This window comes from Dromiciops gliroides, chromosome 1 (assembly GCF_019393635.1).
Source record: "Dromiciops gliroides isolate mDroGli1 chromosome 1, mDroGli1.pri, whole genome shotgun sequence".
In the NCBI taxonomy this organism is placed as follows: domain Eukaryota; kingdom Metazoa; phylum Chordata; class Mammalia; order Microbiotheria; family Microbiotheriidae; genus Dromiciops; species Dromiciops gliroides.
In genome coordinates, this window is record NC_057861.1 from 269,825,140 (window position 1) to 269,850,064 (window position 24,925).

The 24,925-nt window shown below is 35.3% G+C and overlaps 1 protein-coding gene across 1 annotated transcript in view; it reads right to left on the reverse strand.

Annotated features, from left to right (window-relative positions):
• The window catches only part of CA8 (carbonic anhydrase 8), a 162,202-nt gene that overhangs the window by 53,916 nt on the left and 83,361 nt on the right, over nt 1–24,925 (reverse strand). Inside the window, exons 5-8 of the mRNA XM_043976306.1 lie at nt 22,943–23,005; nt 21,438–21,486; nt 19,943–20,055; nt 376–545 (exon numbers count right to left, since the gene is read on the reverse strand). Of these exons, the coding sequence (XP_043832241.1) occupies nt 411–545; nt 19,943–20,055; nt 21,438–21,486; nt 22,943–23,005 (360 nt within the window). The 3' untranslated portion in view covers nt 376–410. The remainder of the gene's footprint in view (nt 1–375; nt 546–19,942; nt 20,056–21,437; nt 21,487–22,942; nt 23,006–24,925) is intronic.

The following is a 24,925-nucleotide window of genomic DNA, read 5'->3' on the forward strand; positions in this document are numbered from 1 at the left end:
TTCGCTTCCATTGTTCTCCTTTTCATCCTTTGGCTGCCTAATACTCTAACTGCAGTGTAAATTATAATAAATTACCAAGGAATCATTTCCCATCATTGTTTCCTTACTGCAGCATGCTTACATATACCATCACTGATATCTCTGTTTATCAAGGCAAGAGGTACATATAAATAATTCAAAGAAAGGAAAAGATAAAGATTATGGGTTTTTTCTAATACAGAAAATATTAGAACTCTGGACTACTATAATTAACGAGGCTCTAAAATGTCACAAGTTTTGTCAAAACAAAATACATTTATTTGACTGCTAAATTATATTGATTACCATGAGTGGCTTACATTATTACATGCTTCATTTTCTTTAATGATCACATACCTGGATGAAGATTAATTTGTTCTTGTTCTCTTTGGCTATTGGAATGCAGCTCGGATTACTCTGTCACTAAGTGGCTGAGTGGGTCTGAAGTTGTCTCCTAAAATTCCATCACAGCCCTCTAAGAGTTCTGCACCTTTAACATGGGTCCTTAGTCTTCGAAATTCCTCTATCTAAAAATAAAACCAGACAAAATCAAATTAATACTTCATATAAAATGAAATAAATCCAGGGTTTATAAAATACTTAAAATATATTATTTTCAACAGTCAAAAAAAAAAAATTCTGTCCTTACTGGCCCCAAATGAGCCAATTCCTTCCCATCTAAGGATGTTTAAAAAAGGAAACAAAGCATGTCTATTAGCAGAACAAAGATGATGTGAGCCCAGATAACAAAGGCCTCAGTCTCTTCATCAGTCTTTAAACATTGCTAGTTTCTTTTACTCCTTAAATTGTACATGGGAAGTACTCCGAGCCTCACCAAATAACAGCTTAATGATACCCTCTATATTATTAAGAAGGTAAGCTTTTCCTATTTCTATAACTCATTAGATAAATTTAATGACTAAATTGTAAAAGGGGTAAGATTTTCTCCACAATCATAATTAAAAGTTAAAATGAAAAAATAAATGTAACATCTATATGCCTTAAACTATTGAAAAATGTTTAATGAGAAAATGCTGTCAAAGTATTTAATTTAATATATAATAACAAAACTATTTTGCATAAGCAAAATAGTCTTCTTTATCAAAAGACTTTTATCAAAAGGGCTTTTTACACTGCTTCTATAGTCCTCAGAGGTCATATATTAAAATATTCTTAATATCTCAAGCCCATCTATGTGATATAAATCTATTTTTAATAACAATTAAATTTGTCTAGTAAGTTAGCTATACTTCTGATGTCAAAATATGCCTTTTAAAGAGAAAATTTGAAAATCAATTATTTTGTTTTTGATGTCAAAAACATATAATTTATTTTTTTCCACTGAACTTTGCAGTTCTGTGGGCACAGACTTAGAGTAAAAATACAGGGGGAAGACTATTGGGCTACATGTCCTGGATACTAAAATGGCATCATGAGAATCTGATGGTTTGATTTATAACAGTTCCCAATTCTAATATTTTCTCCAAGCATGGAGTAAGGGCAATCTGATCAAAGAATTCATTACATAGTAAGAACCTACTGCTAGACATTGCAAGCACCAAAAAAAGAAAAAGAAAAAGAAAAAATCACTATATAGATAAGAGACAGATAAATACATGAGTATGAGAGACAGACACAGAGAGAGAGAGAAAGAGAGAGCGACTGAGACTATAATTTAATAAAATAATAAAAAAAAAACTAACAGAGGACCTATGCCAGAGTCATTTTAGAGCCATCATCCAATTAATTGATTGGCACTGGTTAAAACAAAAGTTTAAAAGTCTATGCCAAATTAGAAGAAAGGATAAAGATGAGAAGACACTTTATGCAATTACAATTATAGTGATTATAATTACCTATTGAGATATTTTTACTTAAAAATTAGAAATAGATAAAGCTAAGATATTGAATCTGATTGTCATTATTTCTTAGAATAGTTAATGAATATAACAATTACCACAATGAAGAGCCCAGAAAGCACCTGAGATCCCAAACACTTCATCACCTTGCCAAGTAGAGAGAGGTGTATATATCCCACGGGGTTATAATGGGGATTAAATGAGATAAAATATGCAAAGGATTTCACAATCCTTAAAGAACATTTTAAACTTTTTTAAGGGAGCGTGGTATAGCAGATGAAACAATGAATTTGAATTAGGAGACCAGAGTTTCAACCTTATCCTCAACATTTACTAGCTAAATGATCATGAGCAATTTCATTAATCTGTGTGAGCCTCAGTCTCTTCCCTATCAAATGAAGATCACAAAATATGCACTACCTTTGTCATAAAGTTGTTGTGAGAACAATGCTTTTAAATATTAATGTGAAGTTATTATTATTTATTATTATTGCCAAGATAGAAAAACATAGAGTTAAAATAAAAGTTTAGATGCAAGGTGTTACAGAGGAAATTTATAAATGATTACAAAAACATCACTCACCAACCCCATACACAGAACAAGAAGAAATGAATGGAAACTAAGGTCTGCAGAAAGCTGGTCAGAGATAAGATAAAATTAAGACAGACTCTCCCAAGAATGTTTATAGATACAACCGGAAGGATTCAATTGATGTGAAATTGAACAAATTTACCATCATTTCTATATCAATCAAGTCTCATCATTTGTGATGGTAGAAGCACCACATTTACAATCTACCACCTGGGGCAGTTGGTGACACAGTAGATAAAGCACCGGCCCTGGATTCAGGAGTACCTGAGTTCAAATCCAGTCCCAAGACACTTTACACTTACTAGCTGTGTGACCCTGGGCAAGTCACTTAACTCTCATTGCCCCACGCCCCCCAAAAAAAGAAAAAAGAAAAGAATAGAATCTACCACCTCAGTTTCCTAAAAGAAAACCATCCCTTCCCTTATGCAATGACCAGGATAAAAGCATTGGCTGGGAAGAAGTGATCCAATCCACCCAAAGTGGGGGTGGGGGAATAAGGAGGAATGACCTAGCTCTCCTCACCTCAGTATAAGAACAGCAAGATCACTACGGTGGTACACTAATAAAATGCCTAAGGCATTGTGCTAAGTAATGAAGCTACAGAGACTAAAACTAAGAGTCCCTAACTTCATAGCTTACTTTTTTTTAATTTTTTTAATTTTTTTATCATGGTGAGGCAATTGGAGTAAAGTGACTTGCCAGGGTCACACAGCTAGTACATATCAAGTGTCTGAGGCTGGATTTGAACTCAGATCCTCCTGAATCCAGGGCCAGTGCTCTATCCACTGCAACACCTAGCTGCCCCCATAGCTTACTTTTTTTACCAGAGAGAGAATATAGTAGGATACAGTTTAATTGAAAATCATGAGTAAAGAAGGCAAAGAAGAGGTCAAAGTATCCTAGGAATACTTGGGGAAGGAGATAACACTAACTGCTCTCTCTGCTGAAGGAATCAGAGAAGGTATTGGTAGTATTTGAATGAAACCTTTAAGAAACATAAAAGCAGAGGTGTACTGGTAAATGTTTAACTGGACCTAAGTGGAAAAATCTATTCACAATCTCCATTATTAATATTTTCTCCATCTCTTTCTTAAGTCTAGACAATAACAAAACAATAAATCAAGCCCTGATTTAGAGTATTTGCTGATTTTTGAGGTATAAATGCTCAAACTGAACATTTAACAATCTTCTCTGACAAGCCAACATGAGCTGGATATTCCTGAAGAAATCTGGAAGACAGAGATGACAATGGACTGTATTCTAATCATGAGATATAAGCTGAGCATATACCCAAGAGAAAGAATGTCAAGTTTGGGAAAACAAAGTAGTACAGTTTTCCTGGAACAAAGCATGTATGAAGGAGAGTAATGTAAAATGGGGGTTGAAAGGTAGATATGAACCAGATCATGGAGAGCTTTCAATGCCAGGCTGAAGAGAGTAAACTTTGCAATTGTAGGAGGGGAGGGTGTCACTAAATATTTTTGAGAAAGGGAATGACTTAGTCAGGCCTGTGTTTTAGGGACATGTCAAATCTGTATGGATATTGGATTAAAGAGACCTTGCAATTTTAAGCAGGGAAAGTAATCAGGAGGCTATCACAGGAGTCCAGGTGAGTAATGATAAGGACTTTATCTAGAGTAATAGAAATAATAAATCATAATCGTAGTATTTATATAGTGCTTTAAGGTTTGCAAAAGACTTTTCAAATATTATCTTAGTCTCACAACTCTGGAAGGTAAGTATTGTTATCATCCCCATTTTATGGGGTTTTGGGGGGTTTTGTTTTGTTTTTGGTTTTTTTGGTGAGGCAATTGGGATTAAATGACTTGCCCAGGGTCACACAACTAATTAGTGTTAAGTGTCTGAGGCCCCACTTGAATTCAGGTCCTCCTGAATCCAGGGCCAGTGCTCTATCCATTGTGCCACCCAGCTGCACCCCCCATTTTATTTTTTTTTAAACGGGGCAGTGACTTGCCCAGGGTCACACAGCTAGTAAGTGTCAAGTGTCAAGTGTCTGAGGCCAGATTTGAACTCAGGAACTCCTGAATCCAGGAGCTGGTGCTTTATCCACTGCACCACCTAGCCGCCCCCTCCCCCATTTTATTTTAATTGAGGCTTAGAGAGGTTAAGTGACTTGCCCAGAGTCTCACAGCTGGTAACTCTCAAAAGCAGGATTTAAACTCAGATCTCCCTGACCCCATTCCCAACATTCTGCCCATTGCATCATGTGAGTGAGGTGAATGAGATTAATTTAATAGATGTTGTATTGGTAAAAATCCACCAGACTTCATAATGAATTAGATTTGGAGCTGAAGGAAAGCGAATTGTTAAAAATAACTCCAAAGTTACAACCCTGAGTGACTAGGAAGATGCTGGTTCTCTCAACAGAAATAAAGAAGTTTAAAGGTAAGGTGAGTTAAGGAAGAAAGATAATGAGTTATCTTTCAGGCATATTGCTGTGGCTTTGGCACATCCAGGCAAATATGGCCAGGAGGCAACTGGAGTTATGGACTGAAGTTCAGAAAAGTAGTTAAGGATGGGTATTTATCCATCTGGAACTTACCTGTGTGAAGATGATAACTGAACGTATGATCGGTTCAAGGGATGAGATCGTCAAGGGAAAAAATATAAAGAGAAAAGAGCACAGGACAAAATCTTGGGAGACACCTATACATAAGGCACAGAAGATGCATGACGGCCGGCCCAGAAAAAGAGACTGATAAGTAGTATTCAGACAGGTTGGAGGAAAATGAGAGTTCTCATAGCTGTGACTTGGAAATAACTATAAATACTGTCAAAAACCATGAAATGTAGAACAGTAGGATCTTGAGTGTTGTTTTTTTCAAGAGATATTCCAATTGGAGTGCCTGTTTTAAGGTTTGCTTTGAAGATTCTTTTGAAAACAGGTAGATTTTATATTTTCTTAATCTAAATTCAAAATAAACCTTCAAGCTTCAGGACTCAACCTCAGACAGTTTTCATGAAACAAGTCTCTTCTACCAGAGAGGAACTGAATCGACAGCCCGACAGTCCCAAGTCACTGTAGTCTGGGAGGAACTATTTCACAAGAAACCCTTCTCTCTGATCATAGCAACACTTTGAAGGCTTTCAAACATCAACAGAGATTGGGGAGGGGGGAAGCCTCTTTCTGAAATGTCAATTTCTCTGAAATATCCACCCCTCAAAATCCTTTAGCAACTTCAAATGGTTTCAAGTGCATGCTGAGTTAGCCTAGTTCTAGTTTCCTGAATGTTACTGCACTGAAAAAAGATATAATGATAATTGAACAGAACAATATGTCAGGATAAAAGTCTTCACCAAAATACAAATGTCAAGGTAATGCAGGAGACCATGACTGTCACATGTCTTTGTACATATGACTTTTCTACTCTGCCAAAAAAAATTTAACTAAAATTCAAAAATAGGATAGAAATGCAACCCTTCCATTAGAAAGGCTCCTACTCTGACAGGTAGTACATACACTGGCAGCAGCTCACTGTAGCAGAGATGAAAAATTACATGCTAATTGGCCTAAAATATTTGTTCCATGCTTCACTGACCCAAAAAAAACCCCCAGATAATTCATAAAAGTTCCTTTTTAAAATTGTCTAGAGTGTATGTATGGAAGAGCTAGTTTGCAAGCTGAGGTTTGGTCCTAATTGGCTTCTGGGGTTTTGCTTTTTATCCATACATATGCCATCTAGGAGTTAAAGAATGGTTTTCACTTGTATTTGGCATACTAAAATTTCACGAAAATAGAGAAAGAGGAATCTATAAAAATGCTTTTGTTTCATCTTTCTTATCTTTAAAAAGCTGCAACAATGAGAAGAGTCAAAATGTTCTTTCAATATGATCCTCTATTATTCCTTATATGTACTTTGTAATAAACTAAAGGGTCTAATGCAAAGTGCACTTCTGCAAATCTTCCACATTTATGTATAAGTACTTATCTATTACAGGATTAGAAGCACATATATATGTCTGTGTGTGTGTCTAAATTTTCCATCTATCCCCACCTGCTCCCACCTTCTGGTGATTCTCTATCCCATCAGTCTACTGCCACCGAATATCATTTCTTATTGGAAATTAAAGAATAAAATGCCCAGTACCTTCTAGCTATCCGCCCCCCCAAATATGTCAATAAGGAAGCATGTTTCTTCTCATGCCATCCTCCTTCCTGACGTAGCTCTGGTGACATGTTTTAGCCTTCTCATCCCTCATTAATATTTATTGATGACCTACAACATCATGACACACTGAAAAATGACATGGCTCAAATCCATAAGGGAAGCAGCAGCATCTTTAATGGACACCAAAGCTTAGATATACATACCCAATCATGCAAACAGTCATTGTTTTCTGCAGTTTATTAAATGAGCAGATAAACCAGTTCCCAGGCAAGTAGATGAATAGATTATAGCATTATAGATTTAAAGTTAGAAGGGTCCTTACATTTCACCTAATCTAAAACCTCCATTTTAAAAGTAAGGAAACTGGTCAGATGAGGAATTAAGTTACTTGTCCAATGTAACAAAGAGTTAGACTTAGGATTTTGGGGAAAGAGGACAGAACAAGCCAACCTGGATCCAGAGAATAGAATAGTAACCCTGGCTTCTGAAACAGCTTTCAGAATAAAATATGCTTATCTAAAATACACATTATTTTAACCTATTAAGGCTAAAATGGCTCAGACACTGTCTAGTCACATGTACACTCACCTCAGCCATTTTTCCCAACCCCCAAAATTTCATATCTCAATTCTTCTTTAAAGATACATGATTATATTTTATATTGTTGATTCCCTTCACCTGCATGTATCAAAGACCACATATCACTTGATATGGTCTTCATGAATTACTCTGATAGGGGCAGCTAAGTTGCACTGTGGATAGAGCACTGGCCCTGGAGTCAGGAGGACCTGAGTTCAAATTTGGCCTCAGACATTTGACACTTACTAGCTGTGTGACCCTGGATAAGTCACTTAAACAAAATTGCCTCATACACACACACACACACACACACACACACACACACACACACACACACATACACACACAAATGAATTACTCTGATAGGAAAAATATCATACCGCAGCCATTCTGGGGCTGATCTTCTTCAAATAGACACACCATCTGTCACCTGTACTGGGCATATAACTATCACAGCTTTGAAGCAGGAAAATGTTGGCAGCTAAATTTCTGAGGATACAGAATACATCTGGACTATGCAGGTTAGCTATATTCAGACCCTATGAACCAATTAAGCCCTATAGTTCTCTCTGATGTGAGGTGTTTGGAATATTATCACTTCTCCCACCTTACCCCAATGCCAACCAGGAAGTGTGGCATTAAGAGGGACAAAAACTCAAATTCCTGTTCCAAAATTTTAATAGATACATACACATGAACATGGAAATCGTAGAATATGCTTTTCTCCCCTGTGCTATTCTCTTGTTTCATTAATGGAATAGAATGGAAAGTGGGGAGAAGTGAAAGAATAGGAAGAAATTGGGGAAATGACTGAATTTGAAATGTGAGATGAGCAGAAAAATATATAAGGAAAGGGCAAAAAAAAAGAAGAAAAGGAGGCAAAAGAAGAAGAAAAGGACTAAGGAATAATGATAAGCTGTGTCTAAATAATTTATGGATAGAGATCTGATGAAAAATATATTCTGGGCTTAGAATCTCATTTGCCAATCAGACAACATTCTTGCTGAAAAACAGTTTTTAATCTCAGCTTCCTAATGTTGAGGCCACTGTTTCCTCTTAAAGTTATTTAATGGTTATGACCATAAATGACTTGGAAAGAAAGAATTATATTCTCATTCGAATTATATATAGAACAAATAATCCTTCCAATCTCTTTTTTTCCTTTTCTGTGGCATTTAACCAGTATTAATATAAAAAATTTAACTAAACAGGAACTTCCAGTTCCATATTCTATCAATTCTTGATTCTACAGGAGATGTAAATGCTCTGTAATGTACTTAATTGTCAATAGTACAGCACAGTAGAAAATTGCTTCTTAAATCAAGCTGTTTTGCACTTTCCACAGTGAAGCATTATGATGAATAACTTTTTTTTTTTACCTTGGTAATACAGATGCTGACTCTTTCCCTTAATGATATCCTGCAGCAGACAATGCAACTGAAGATGCTGACTATTTACCATAATAATACCCTGCAGCAGTAGTTACATAAGTTAACCCTATGATGTAGGAAGAAAAATATTTTCTTTTACTCAGTTCAAATTTTTAATCTGTCAAGTGCATCAGATACCTTGGAGACATTGTCTGCCATTCTTGATTCCTTTTGTTATTTTATATATCAATCAATTCTCCTTCTGCTCATTCTTTCTTTTCCCTCCAAACCAAATAATACTAGTCTTTTCAATTTTTTCTTGTATAGAATCCCATCTCCTGCCTATGTCTCCTATCATTTTTATTGTCCTCTGTGGACCTTTCTATTTTCTCCCTTCCTCCACTGAAATTATAGGAGAAGCACTGAGTGAAGAATTCAAGTCAAGGATGTGCTGATTTATATTCTGTCATTATAATATTTTCTAGATTATTCTAAATTCCATTTTTAATATAGCTGAATATTTTATTTGCCTTTAAAAAAACCCACACTGCTGTACTCTGAACAGATGTTTTCATGAAGCGGTATGTTAATAGCACCTAAATCTTTTTTCCGGAGAGGTTATAGCTAACTTCAAAATCATCTATGTGCATGAGTAGTTGAAATTAGTACTTCTAATACACATTCCTTTGGATTTGGCTCCCTTCTATGAAGAGAGAGTTTGTCTCTGGCAATGGGAAAGCATTACTTAGTGCTTTAGGGATAGATTTTGCCAATGGCCTCATTTCACTGAACTCAGTGAGAGCCAAATCCATAATGACATAAATCTAGCCCTTAGTTATTTTATTATATCACTGAATAGTGTGATAGTAAAATACAATATCTCATGTATATATAATACCTTATATATAATTTCACATTAATATTGAAAATGTCATAATACCAAGGAGTCCTTTAATGAGATTCTAAATGAGATGGGGAATTTTCTCTTCTTTAGCTCAGCAAATTAAATCATAGTGACTTGTCATGAATTGAAGTCCATTGTGTCTACAGAGTCAAGGCATTTGGCTTCTTCATAAGAGTTCTCTGTCTATAGAATAATGCTAAGCAAGTGAGAGTTAGGTTTCAAATACTATCTAAAATATATTAACAGACATATATTGACTTGTGTCTACCCATAAATTTAGCAATATTTCTAAGGTGACCATGGAGAGGAAAAGGAAAATTAGAGCATGACATGGATGGTATTATTGAATAAGGATTTTTTTTGGTATGATATGGTTTAATTCATATATTAGGTGAGAAGACAAAGTGAAAAACAAGTTATTGGATCCCATATGACCAAAAAGAAGAAAATAATCATTCCAATTCTCTGAGTCCTGTGCTACTCTATTACTACCACTTGATGTGTCTATAACAGCATAAAAACAATAACTCGCATTTCTACAAAGTTTGAAAGTACACAACACTTTTCTCTCAATAACCCTCTGAGGTAAATAGAACATGCGTTATTATCTAAATTTTGCAGAGATTTTATATTCATAGCACCTAACACAAAGTCAGTGCTTAAATAAATGTTGTTAAATGAATAAATTAAAAAGAAAAGGCCAGATCATCTGATTCAAAATATATTACTTTTTTTCTCCCTATAACACTCAGGTTTTAAAAAAACCTGTACAGGTTATACCAAAAGACAAACTCTGATTGATTATAAAGACCAGTCTTAGTCCCAAAGAACAGATGATGAAACACATCAGTAGCCAGGTAGGGGAGTGTGGTTCAATGGGTATAGAATGCAATATGCATAGTCAGATATGATCACCATGGGTTGGTTTTGTTTTATTATCTTTCTTTGCTACACAAGACCATCAATAGAGGGAGGCAGTATGACAGGGAATGACTATGATGTAAAAATAAAAGGCAATAATAAATTTTTCTCCAAAAGAGAAAATTGTATTGATTTCAATTCAATATCCAATCCATGATTGCATGTAGTCATCACAATAAACCTGTCAAGTAGGTGAATACAATATAGATATTATGATCCCTATTTTACAGATGAGGAAACATGGGCTTAGGAAAGGTAAATAACTCACAACCAAGATTTTTGGAATGTGAAATTAAAATGTAATTGGAAAATAATTAATAAAATGTTAAATAAGACAATAAACACTATCTATCCATCTCACCCTCTGCCATCCCCTTCTCCTTTTGCCTTTAATCTTTCCCAACATCAGGGACTTTTCCAATGAATCCTGTCTTCTCACAAGAAGTACTTAATAAGTGCCTATTGATGGTAGTGGTGGTGATCATGATCATGAACTGCCTCTGACAGTGGATGGTATTTTTCTCTTCTTGACTGATTTCTTCCTTTCCATCCACTATGTATACAACCCATATTATCCTACTACATGATTTTCTATGTTCTATTTTAAGATAACAAGAATAGGCCACTAGTCCAAGGCAAATTTCAGCAAGTCAAGGTCAATATAGCAAGGACAGGGGTAGCTAGGTGGCACAGTGGATAGATTACCAGCCCTGGATTCAGGAGGACCTGAGTTCAAATCCAGCCTCAGACACTTGACACTTATTAGCTGTGTGACCTTGGGCAAGTCACTTAACCTTCATCGCCCTGCCCCCCCCAAAAAAATAGCAAGGACACAGATATTGGATAGGGAAAAAGCCAATGTACAGTTAGAGAAAACCAGGCCCGTCATACAATCATAAAAAGGAAGACCTAGCTGTCAAACCTAGAGAGACAGTGAGTATAAGAGAACAGTAATATGGAAGTAAATTATTTTAGGCAAAAAATTAGATATATTCTTATTAGCCATCACCATGGCTGAGTTTGGTGATAGATAATTAGTCTTATATAAAAGCAGTATTAGAAGCTCCTATTCTGATTTTTTCCACTTATGCAAAGTGAAATTTCATGAAGTTTTGGCAGAAGAAATATTCATGGAGAATGATATGAACTTAAGAAATCTCTACCTTAGGTGTGTGGGATGCCAGTCTTTTGTTTTGTACTGGCTACAGGAATATGTGGCCTGTATTTTTGTTTCTAGGAAACTAGAAACCCCTACTTCAATGTCCTGCTAGTTTTTATCTATCCAAGTGAGCAGGCATTATCCAAAGAACTGAACTGAACTACTTTAACAGCTGAGATTGGCAACTACCGATCATAAATTTTCCTTAGACTAAGAGTTAGGTTCTAAGACTATCCCCCCTTCCCCAAATACTTGCTGTCTCCATTCCTAGGACCACATTGCCTAATCTTAAGGACTCATACAAAGGGAAGAAAGCAGTACTCTTGCAGGAAAGTTCTGTGTCTGTTCTCTGGAAGAGTTGCAGCTCCCCAGGGATCCTTTTATCTGCGTATACATAAAACATAGAAAAGTGTGTCCACCTTGATAGTGCAATTAACCATCCTAAGCAGCCCATGATAAGAGTGTGACTGTAGAATGGTGCCTGAAACAGCTATTTCTAACTAGTTTTCTGCTGCCAGTGTTAAGGGTAAAGAGGGAATTAATATTTTAATTCAACAAATTAAATTCCACAGGATTTTTAAAGTACCTCCTGTGTACAGAGCACTGTGCTAAATTCCAATTATACAGATAAATAAAGGAAACAGTCTCTAACCTCAAGGACCTCATTATGGACCACTACAACAATAGCTTATATATGTTATCTCATTTGGTCTTCACAACGACTCTGTGAGGTACGTCCTATTATTATTCCCATTTTATAGCTATATACACACATACACATATACATATATAAAAATATATGTGTGTATATATATATGGAGAGATAAGGGTAAATAAGTTAGCAGAGCCAGTTGAATGCACATGCTCTAAATTCTTGCTTCACAGTAGGACTAAAAGAGTGGTTAGATTATTATAGCATTATTTGTTATGAGAAAATGTATATGGCACTAAATCCTATATCAGTGGTTAATTAGAGAATGGAAGAAATCACGTGGACTCAAAACAACATTCTAACAACATTAAAAGTTCAGTAAAACCTTATCAAGCAAAAAGGAGGGGCAGCTAGGTGGCACAGTGGATAAAGCACCAGCCCTGGATTCAGGAGGACCTCAGTTCAAATCTGGCCTCAGACACTTGACAGTTACTAGCTGTATGACCATGGGCAAGTCACTTAACCCTCACTGCCCCACCCACCCCAAAAAATATCAAGCTAGAAAGGCGACAAGTAAAGACTACACAACAGACTGCCTATCATCCAAGAACTAGCCTAAGTTCAGATGGGGTCATCAATAAAAAGTTAGATAGTTAGGTAGTTAATGTTTTGGCCATGGTAACTCATAAAAACAATCCACTAAAATGCATCTATCTTTTAAGTATTGTGTCTGTCACATTGAAATGTAAGCTTCTTGAAGGTAGGAACTGCTTTTGCAGTTCCTTTCTTTCTTTCTGCATCTCCATTGCTAGCACAGTGCTAGTACATAGCACTAAATAAAAGTTTGATTGATTGGTTGGTTGACTGATCATAGACTTTATTATTTTCCTCAATAAAGAAAGAACCTATTCTGATGAAATAACGGATCTATCATAGATCCTTACTGAAATAAATTGAAGCAGAAATTGTTATTTGATATACTATAAACAAATAATAATATAATTAACCCAATGCAAACTAATACCTATAACAATAAAGATGCTTTATTATATACACTGATTTCACAATAATAATAATCTGCAATGGAATTTGCTGAGCCCAATTAACTGTCCATCTAAACACTCATAGATCTATCAGGACACCATTTGGTCAAGATCTGAGGTCACTGATATGGGGAACTGCAGCATGGAAACTCCCTTAGGATAATTCAGATGGGCAAGTCATCTGTAGCCTATGGTCCTAGTAAGTTCAAGGCACTATGCTAAAAAAAAAAAAAAAAAAAAAAGCGAGGCTTTCTATCTGCATGACCCTAGGCAAGTCACTTAAAAGTGAATGGCTTCAAGCATGAGTTTGTGATTTGCTCATGATCACATACCCATAGTTTCAGATAGTGTCAGAAGCAGCAATTTGAACCCAGTATTTTCTGACTCTAGATATTTGCCCCTGGGACCACAGATTCTGAAAGATGAGCTTTTGTCTTATCTAGCCCAGAAGAAAGCCATAATGCCACCTCCCACCAAAATATATGGCTTTGTCCCCACTTCCCTGCTTCCTAACTCTAGCTACCCTTTATATATTGTCTTCCACTACTAGAAGGTAAGTCCCTTAAGGGAGGGTTTATATTCCTTGCTTGTATCTGTAGAGTTTAACAAATGCTTTTTCATTCATTCATTCATTCATTCATTCATAGACTGAGTCACTAGAATATTACACCAAACTGCTTTTCATTCTTAGTCTCAAGACACCATTAGATGAGGAAATGACACTGAGGTAATAGAACTATTTGCATATACTATTAATAGCTCCACCTCTAAGAAGTATTTTGAAATGTATACATTTTGCCATGTAAAAAGGCAAAATGAGGAATTAAAAGCATGAATCTTTTGCTATTGGTAGGGTTAGAATAATTTTTCCTATATTTTTTCTGACAGTGGAAATATAGTCAGGAAACCTTAAGGGATCGATTATCTTGTCTACCTCCCTGATTCCAGTATTTCAACATTTCAATATCACAGAAAAATAGCTAACTGCTTTTATAGGAATACCTATTTTGTTGTTTAGTTCAGTTATTTTGCAGTTATGGCCAATTCTTCATGACCCCATTTGAGCAATATATAAAGCTGTAATATCATAGCACATAGAAAATATTAAGATATAAATTAACTGAAGGGAAGGAAGGAAGGAAAGAAGGAAGAGACGGGAGGGAGGGAAGGGAGGGTTGAGAGAGAGGAAAGGAGAGAGGGAAGGAGGAAGCACCTTTAGGGTTATACAAACCAATATCAAATCATATATTTTTTATAATGCCAAAGAGCATCTGTAATTATTACTATAGTAAACATCACAATGTTTCAATTCAATGATTCATTGTAATAATTCTATAAAGGTTCCTTAATTTGCTTAATCCTCCAAATTAAACAGGGCCTTACAAAAATGTAGCATATTTGCCAAGATGTTACAGTGTGGATATGTTTTCCTTTGGACATACCAATCTTTTCATCCACATATACATTTACCTTAAAGCAAGACAAGGGTTCCCATCCCTACTCCCCAGGTAGTTTAATTTTAAAATTTCATGGCATCTTAAATTTGTGCAGAAATACCATCTAGTGGCAAAGCTTGGCCACTGCAGGCTTATGAGCCTTTCCAAATAAGACTGAAGATTGAGAATACTGTGTGAATAATTGTTTCTTTTCTCAGTTACTTGTAAAGTTGTGTATTGAACTATAATTCAGAGATTTAAATTAATATTTTAGACAATTTTATAAGCAATTAATAAAATTATAAGTCTCATGGAAATAAGAAATAAAAAAGGGAAATGTATCAAAAGGTATAAGGAAAAGTCACCCTGTGAATTTTAAAGTAATAGTGGCAATAGATTCCCCACATAAGTCCTAGGGAAAACAGAGAAGTCTATTTCAGCTACTGAATTAAAACACTAAGACCACAGATAAATCTGGACATTCTAGCTAAAGGATTTGAGAAATTTCCAATTCGTTGGATAAAATTTATTATGATATCATTGGATTTTTTTAAAAACTAAAGAATGAAAATAGTAAAACTGAGAAGACTTTAAATATAAGCTGAGAGTGAGTGATGATTCAGATAAGAAAAAATAGAATGGCTTCAAGCAAATCATTAACGAAAAGTTTACACCTTACGTTAATTTTAGTTGTAATGGAAGATGTTTGTGTATAACATTTTTTAACGAGATTACTTTAACGTCAATCTTCTCTCTGGTTAATATGGTATTTGTAAATGGACAGTGACTTCATCAGAAATCTCAGTAGCAACATGGGTATGATAGAAAGGTAAGTACCAGGAAATGTCATTATATAATGGTTTTACATTTATCTGCATGAATATTTAATTTAATGTTCTCCATTCCCCTAGATTGTAAGACCCTTGAGGGATTGTGTCATCCTTATCTTTGTATTTTTAGTACCTAAGAGTGCCTTGCACATAATAGACTGTTAAGAAATGTTTGTTGTGATGAATTGAATTAAATGTGATGGAATTGATACTACAATATTAGTAAGTCTGAATGTTGTGATCTTTTTCCACTGAAGAGAGGGCAAAAGAGTATGCATTTAAATTATATTAAGACTTGGGTTATGGGGGCAACTAGGTGGTGCAGTGGATAAAGCACTGGCCCGGAATTCAGGTGGACCTGAGTTCAAATTCAACCTCAGACACAACACTTACTAGCTGTGTGACCCTGAGCAAGTGACTTAACCCTCATTGCCCCCCCACAAAAAAAAGACTTGGGTTAGACATTTCTGGCTATTTATAATATTGATAAAACAAGGAACTATATTACTATAGTAGTAATCAAGAAAGTTAAGAAATTATCTACAAATAAATTGATATATGATAGATTGTAGTATTTGTAGAGAACATCATTAAAATTGCAAATAGATTATAAAATTTTATAAATATTGATGATATAAATATATTTTCTAATAGACAATTTTATTGAATTTTAGAGCAGCTAGGTGGTATAATGGATAGAGTCCCAGGGCTGGAGTAAAGGATTGTCCTGAGTTTAAGTCTTGCCTTAGACTATCTGCATGACCCTAGGTAAGTCACTTAACCCTCAGTTTTCTCATTTGTAAAATGAGCTAGAGAAGGAAATGGCAAACCACTCCAGTATCTCTTGCCAAGAAAACCCCAAATGGTGTCATGAAGAGTTGGACACAACTGAAAAAGAACTGAACAAGATAGGTATTCCTGTAAAAGCAGTTAGCTATCTTTCTGTGATATTGAAATGTTGAAATACTGGAAGCAGGGAGATAGACAAAATAATCTATCCCTCAAGGTTTCTTGACTATATTTCCATTGTCAGAAAAAATAAGTAAAAATTAGTCTAACCCTATTCATAACAAAAGATTCATACTTTTAATCCCTCATTTTTCCTTTTTACATGGCAAAATTTTTAAAATATTTAAAGAACTATTAGATTAATTCAGCAGACTTAACCTGGTACATGGAAAATGATTTTTTTTAAGCGTGATTGTTTACTACTATATTTGCATATAATTAATTATAAAAGACAAGTAGTATTATAAAAAAGCTATCACCAACTTTTGGCGTTAGTGAAACAAGAATTATAAAACAATAAATAGCCCACAAGAAGTCTGCAAATTGGGGGCAGCTAGGTGGCACAGTGGAAAAGCACTGGCCCTGGATTCAGGAAGACCTGAGTTCAAATCCAGCCACAGGTGCTTAACACTTACTAACTGTGTGACCCTGGGCAAATCACTAAACCCTCATTGCTGGAAGGAAGGAAGGAAGAAATTGTTTTATAGACAATTTCCTGGAAATTACAAGGAAAATACACAAAATAAAAAGATAATGTGAACAAATGGAAATACTTCATGATTGCCTAGCAAAGTAAAGAAAGCTATTAGAAATGGAAGAAACAGAAGAAAAGGAATCTTTTAAGACATAGAAAGATTAGCCATATTAAAAGAAAAGAGAAATCATAGGACTATAGGAGATTAAGTCATCCAGAAAAGGAATATAAGAAACTCAAAGTCAACAACAGGGCAGCTAGGTGGCACAGTGAATAAAGCACCAGCCCTAGATTCAGGAGGACCTGAGTTCAAATCCAGCCTCAGACACTTGACACTTACTAGCTGTGTGACCCTGAGCTGAGCAAGTCACTTAACTCTCATTGCCCCACAAAAAACAAAATAAAAACAGTCAACAATAACAATTTTAAACCTCTTGGATATACATTTCTATAGCCTCATAAGTATACAATGAATATGAGTAAGCTGCAACCTACTTAGCCAGCAAAAAATTATGCAAAAGAAAAGTTATAATAGCTGTGATCAGGATGCTATATAAGGAGGGGAAAAGGTGAGCTTATCATGTAGAATGTGCATAGGTTGATAGACACCCTATACAAAATTCTAGTATTCATACAATGTTAGGAAAACTAGAGGAACAATCTAAACACATTGGGAAGACCATGTATTGAGGATTGATTGAGGTTCATGAATAGAATTTACCCAAGATGAGGAGGTATGTAGGGATTGTGATCATTAGCACTGATCACAGATACAGTGAAGTATGGAGGTATTAGTGTCTCAGGGTACCATGAACTCACATGAACTCTGCTGCTCTTTATCCCCTAAAACTATAATTTACATTATTAGAGGTGTCAAATACATAGCCTGTGAGCTATATGAAGCCTACAACATTCTTGAGTGTGGTCCATATCATTTTAAAACATATTTCTCTGATCTGGAGGGTGGTGCAGTAGGTAGTATTATAGATAGGGTATAGGTCCTAGAGTCAAGAAGACTGAGTTCAAATCTGGCCTCAGACACTTACTAGCTGTGTGACACTGGGTAAGTCACTTAACCTCAATTTGCCTCAATTTTCTGATGTATAAAATAAGCTGGAGAAAGAAATGTCAAACTACTCCAGTATCTTTGCCCAAACAGAGTCATGAAGACTCAGACATGACTGAAAATGATTGAACAACGAAAAACTGATTTTGGTGTTTTGATGTGTTAGTAAAAAAGATATATATATAATATATATTATATATGTATGCATGTGTATACATACATATGTGTGTGTTTTAAGTCAACATGGGGCTCACAGGGATCCTGGTGATGATTTAGTGGCTCTTGTTTCTATTTGAATTTAATACCATTGCCTTACAAGTCAACTTTACAACCCTGTATCCCTTAGATATTATCAAAGGGACACATGGTTATTTAAAAGTTATGTCATTTAATGAGATGGCATACTATAAAAAGTAGTAATGAAACATTTTCCCATTAACCTGGAGTGCTGCCTTCCACAAATAGTCACAGAATCAATGGGAAAACTGGATACACATAGGGAACTCAAATGTGAAGGCATACATATATTGCCCATTTGGCCAAGGCACATGCTTAGAAGAGAAACATATTTCTAATACAAGAGGAGCACTGATGTCTTCTAGTGATGTCATCACCCCATTCCGATTGCCATTGGTCTCATGGTCTACTTAATGGGCCTATTCTTTACTTGTTTTCATAGTCTTCACTAGACCCTATAATTGGTCTCTATAGGGAATCATACTGGTCTCTGCAGAAAAACACTCAGTTGGACATATGTATTTAGACACTATTAGGCCGTAGCTTCCCCTTCAGCTTCAGATTCAGCTGAAATCCTCAGTCAAGGTGCAGCCATACTCTTTAATACGCTCTTTCAGAAAAAGGAACAAAAACCTTGTCCTTGGACCAGCAGAAAGCCTTTTGTAGTTTTTATCTTCAGAAGCTCACATCTGAAGCCACTCATCTCTTAAACTGCAGCATATTAGATTCAGCTACCCTTAAGTTTAATCTTTTCTTTCAACTTTTCTGCCTAGGGGCTTGACCCCCTCCGTGAGAGATGTCGCTCTAACTTACCTCATCTCTACCTCTTGGAATCTTTGGTTTCCTTTAGCCACCTTCTACACTCCTCCTCCCTCCTCTCCTTCATACCAAAAGCTAATATTCTCCCTCCTAAAATTACATTGGATTTTTTTTAATATATCATATATCTACTTTCATATGTATATATTGTTTCCTTCATTATAATGGAAGTATTTTGAGGGCAGAGACCATTTTAGTTTTGACTTTCTATTTCCTGCCCTCAGCAAAATGCTTATCACATAATAAACACTTTAAATATGTTTGCTGGTCATTGACTAAATAATAACTTAACCATAAGGGTGCATTTATTTATTTTTCACTGGATTTGGTTTTGCTTTTCCTTAAGAAGGAAAACCATTTTATATACAAATGGTCAATAATAAATACATCCTTTTGGGCATCTAGGTGGATCACTAGATAAAGCACCAGCCCTGGATTCAGGAGGACCTAAGGTCAAATCTGACCTCAGACACTTGACACTTATTAGCTGTGTGACCCTGGGCAAGTAACTTAGCCCCAACTGACTCAATAGATAGATAGATAGATAGATAGATAGATAGATAGATAGATAGATAGATAGATAGATAGATAGATAGATAGATAGATAGATAGATAGATAGATAGATGAATGATAGATAAATAAATACATCCTTCCCCCTCCCTCAACCTTGACATTTCCATTGTTCTCACTGACTCAAAACACTTAATCTTTATTTGAAAAAGGTATGCACTGATCTAAGGGGTCTTCAAGGTAAAATTGATATATCTTTTTCTATAGCAAAAAAAAAAAATTAACCTTTAACCCACAATGATATTTTATGAGCAGTTGAAGTACAACCATTACCTGTATCTGGGATATAGTTAAAGGGTATCGGAATAAGATCCACGTAACACCTTCACTGCAAGGTGGAATAGTAAGGGAGCCTTCATATACCCAATAATCACGCAGAAGAGGATCTGTTTTTTTTTTAAAGAAAGAAAGAAAAAAAATCACAGTAATGTACTAAACAAGAATAATTAGCTAGCATTTATATAGTGCTTTAAGGTTTGCAAAGTGCTTTACAAATATCATCTCATTTAATCTTCACAAGAGCCCCATATGGGAGATGTCCTTATAATTCTGATTTTACTGATGAGAAAATTGAGGCAGAGAGGTTAAGTCACTTGCCTGGATATGCAAAGCTAGTGTCCAAGGCAAAATTTGAATTCAGGTCTTCCTGCCTCCAAGACTAATACTCCACCCACCAGGCTACCTAGTTAACTAGTAGAGAGACCAAATAAAAGGCTATTACAATAATCCAAGTTTTTAGAAAATGACTACTTTTAAAATATACTTGAGATTTTCAATAGAATAACTTCAAGCTAATTCTTCCAAGTTACTAGTCACACCAATAGTACTCATGGATGATACCCATTTCATTCTGCTAAAATTTCATGGTGAAAAGGTTTACCCAAAACCTGTGATAAACATGATTAAGTCATTTTATTTTAAATTGATCTATTTATTAATGTGGATAGCTAAGAAAGGCGTGGGAGGGGGGAGTTGGGGAAGGAGAAAAGAACAATGCAAAAGTGCTAAGCACCATTTCAACACATAGAAGAAATAGGGAAGTTGATTATACCTGAAATGTGTAGGTACAGGGAGTCAAATTTCCTTTAAGCGATAGTGTCTTAGAATATCCAGAAGACTACAAGTGTTTAAACCCTTGAGATTTTTTTCTAATTTCTTTTCCTTTATATTCCAAAGGCAGCTAAATGGATCAATTCACTTGGTGCCTCTTTGTTGTATATATCACTGCTACTGATAGAGATTTCCTTCCTCTTTCACTGAATTGTTGTATAAGGTGCTTAATATCTCTCTACAATGTCTAATCACTACCTGGAATGGAATGGTCCTCTGGCAAAAGGACATTACAGAAGAGACTCTCCAATTTTATGCCCGGGATTAAGTAATGTATAAGTAGTACTCTTGAAATTGGTAGGAGCAACCTATAGTGAGGTATGTCCACTTGTGCTAGCTACCTTACCTAGTCTTGTGAAGATAAAATGATAAGTATTTTGTAACTAAGAAACATCTCATAACTGCTACAGTCATCATTATTATTTTTCCCATTGTTCACAAAGCTAACAAATTCCCTATCCTATTGGCAAAGTGTTACCCCCATGTTTGCAACTACTGGCATTTGGTGCATGCCTTCTGTACTCATAGATACTATTAAATGAGAACTTATAGCAAAAGTTTTTGAAAATAAAAAGATATAAATTCAGGAGAAAGCATGTTTATTTCTACTTTTAGTGACAATTCATTTTACAAACTTTAGTGTATTAAGACCACTTACCTGGTAACAAAGTATTTGGATTAAAGCAGGGTATTATTTTAGTCTTCCCCTGAAGAAAAGAAATAATTCTAATTTACCTCATGTTATTTTCAAATGGGAAGCATGAAAAACATAAAATAAAATGAAGACTCTTTAAATGACATTCAATGAGTCTATAATATTTGCAGCCATCTAATACTTGCTGTTTTCTGGCCAGAGATAAATTTGAAGTTTTGATCAAATTAATTCTACTATAAACCTATATTTATTTCTAGTTCTCCTAATCATTTTTTTTTCTTCTTAATTACCAAGAGTCAAACTTTCTCCAAGGATAACAATGTTTGGGGGTCAGTGGCCTTCTTTTTATACCAGATTTGAATTTAAGGAAAAAATCTATCCCATCATTCAAAGTTTCACACTTAAGATTAATCAATGATCCTTCTCTTGTGTTTATAACTGAAATGAAAAATAGTCTTGTATGTACTATAAACTTACTTTTGAAATATTAATTCTTTATTCAAAGCAAGAGAGTTTGTTTTAATATACCAAATTGACTTTGTCTACCTTCTGTGTGTTGCACTGAGATATCATCTATACTTCTAAGAATTTAATTGAATATATATATGTATATATGTATATGCATATACATATATATATGTATGAACTGAGATCATTATTTTTCAATAGCTAATACCATAAGAGCTGAAGTATAAACATGAGCATTTTTTGCCTTCCCAGTTATTTTTTGGGGTGGTGGGCCAATGAGGGTTAAGTGACTTGCCCAGGGTAACACAGCTATTAAGTATCAAGTGTCTGAGGCCAGATTCGAACTAAGGTCTTACTGAATCCAGGGTGGATGCTTTATCCACTGCACCAACTAGCTTCCCTATGCATTCCCAGTTATTTTAATCAAATGTAAAGCAGGATGGGAGGTGCCTCTTCCCAATCCTAGGTGTATGCATTTAGACTGAAGTGATTCTAAGAATTTAGTCTTGCCTAGGTGTGCCCTATGAAATCTACTCTTAAAGTGGCCCCAGGCTAGTTAAAGGAGCCTCTTGAGATGTTCTCTATGGCTGCAAGTTAGAACTGCTCTATCTCTCTGAAAGGTTCTAGACTAGACCAAGATCCCACAAACAATCCAGAGTGTAATTGAAAAGATCTTAATCTCCAAAGTAGTTGAGATATCAACCTGATATCCCTGAGTACTTTTAGACCAAATAGCCATTGGCCCAACACCATATCTATGGCAGCAATACAAAACTGAACCAAATTCTCCAGGCCCACTTTAACCCAAATATAAATGCTAAAATGTATTCAGTATAGTCCTATAAGATAATTTGACCTGCTCAAAATTTGATTCCCTGACACATTTAAGACCATTTTCCTATGACCTATCATTTACCTGAATAGCATCTTTCAGGTCATATTCTTTTTTATTAATATAATCACATTAACTTTGTATTGTCTCATACTTTTACACAACTTGCATACAAGTTTTATTTGTCTCCTTTTAAATAATGATTTACCTTGTACTGAATATCCTGTAGAACATCAGTGACTGCCTTCAAGCCAATGTGTTCTTTTCCTATCTGAAAGAAACACAATGAATAAATAATCCAAAAATGAAAATTTCCTTTTTGAACAACGTTATTACACAAAATATTATAATAAGTTAGTGGCACAATACAAGTGGCATCTCCTTGTTGGGAATAATTCAGTTACTTCCACATTAGTAACTAAGCCATGATAGTGGCATAAGATTAAGGGGCTCATGTCTAAAAATGCCCTGATAATAAACCTGGAGTCAGAAAGACTTATCTTCTGAGTTCAAATCTGGTCTCAGATACTTACTAGCTATGTTACCCTAAGCAAGTCACTTAACACTGTTTGCCTCAGTTTTCTCATCTGTAAAAGGAGCTGGAGAAGTAAATGGCAAACCACTCCAGGATCTTTTCCAAGAACACCACAAAATGGTATCACAGAAACTTGGACATGTCTGAAAAAATAACTAAACAGCAACAATACTTAGATAACATCAAAATTGTAGCCCAAACTGGCACAACAAAATAATTAGGTATCAAAATGGGCAACAATCTATTCTAATGTCATCTTATTATATAACAAGGAAATGTGGTAAAATATGAAAGTTTTTAACAGTCGGTTAGGATAACTGAAAGACACCAGTTTTTCAAGGACCACCCTTTTGGGGAGGAGATGAACAGTCCGCCTGCTGCGCATGTCAGACTGCCTGCCGGGCTCTTGACTTCCGGGGTGGAGAGAACGGGAGTAAGCCTTTTTGCCTGCTTGGCGGGACTCCTGACGACGCGGCACAGACGGTCTCCCTCTCTCCAAAGGTGGCCTTTTCGGTTTGGTGAGTTTTTATAAGGAATATAGACTAAGCCTAGACTTAAGACGATTTGTATTGTATTTCTATTTTCCTATCCTTCTAATCAACAACACCTTATATACAATAAAAGCTCTATCTAGAAAACCAGAAGCTTCTTCCATTTACTAGTCTGGGAGATAAATTAAGGGAAAAGTTAAGTAGGGGAGATTTATGATCTAATATCCAATTTTAAATCTCACAGAAACAAGGCCCTTTGTAACACATGAAACCAAAGGATGAAAATGTTAAAGACATATCATATTTTGTTTTAAAAATATTCAGTAAAAAAAAAAATGGAACAAAAGCATTGCTAAACCTTTCTGTTTTTACCTCCTTATCCCCCCACCAGCTTTGAAGAACAGCAAGATGGAGAAATGTTTTTCCCATCTTCATTAGTATCATGGGAGAACAGGCACAACATGCCATGTATGGGCAGTTAGGTGGCCCCAGTAGATAGGGTGTTGTACCTGGAGTTCAGAAGACTCATCTTCCTAAATTCAAATATGGTCTCAGACACTTACTAGTTGTATGACCCTGAGCAAGTCATTTAACCCTGTTTGGCTCATCTGTAAAATGAGCTGGAGAAGGAATTGGCAAGTCAGTCCAGTATCTTTGCTGAAATAAAAAACCAAATGGGGTCAAAAGGAGTCAGACACAACTGAAAATGACTCACCCCAGATATATAGTAACTAAAGTAAGGATAACATTAATAACTCATGAACATGCGACTATGATCTTAAATAGCTTAGCTATAGACTTTTTATTTTAAAATTATATTCTGAAGCACCGGCCCTGGATTCAGGAGAACCTGAATTCAAATCTGGCCTCAGATACTTGACACTTACTAGCTGTATGACCCTGGGCAAGTCACTTAACCCTCATTGCCTCACCAAAAAAAATAAAATAAAATAAAATTATATTCAGAAGAACATGCTGTTTTTATTTTATTCCTTAAAGTCAATTTATTTTTAGTTAAATAAATAGTATCCACAACCTGATTTATTGTTGAGAGATGGGGAAAAATGAGAATGAGATTGTTGTTCTCAATTTCCTTTTTTGTTTTAAGAATCTTAATATTTGCCAGCCTAACGAAATGGACAGTCACCTCTGAGTTACAGAGATC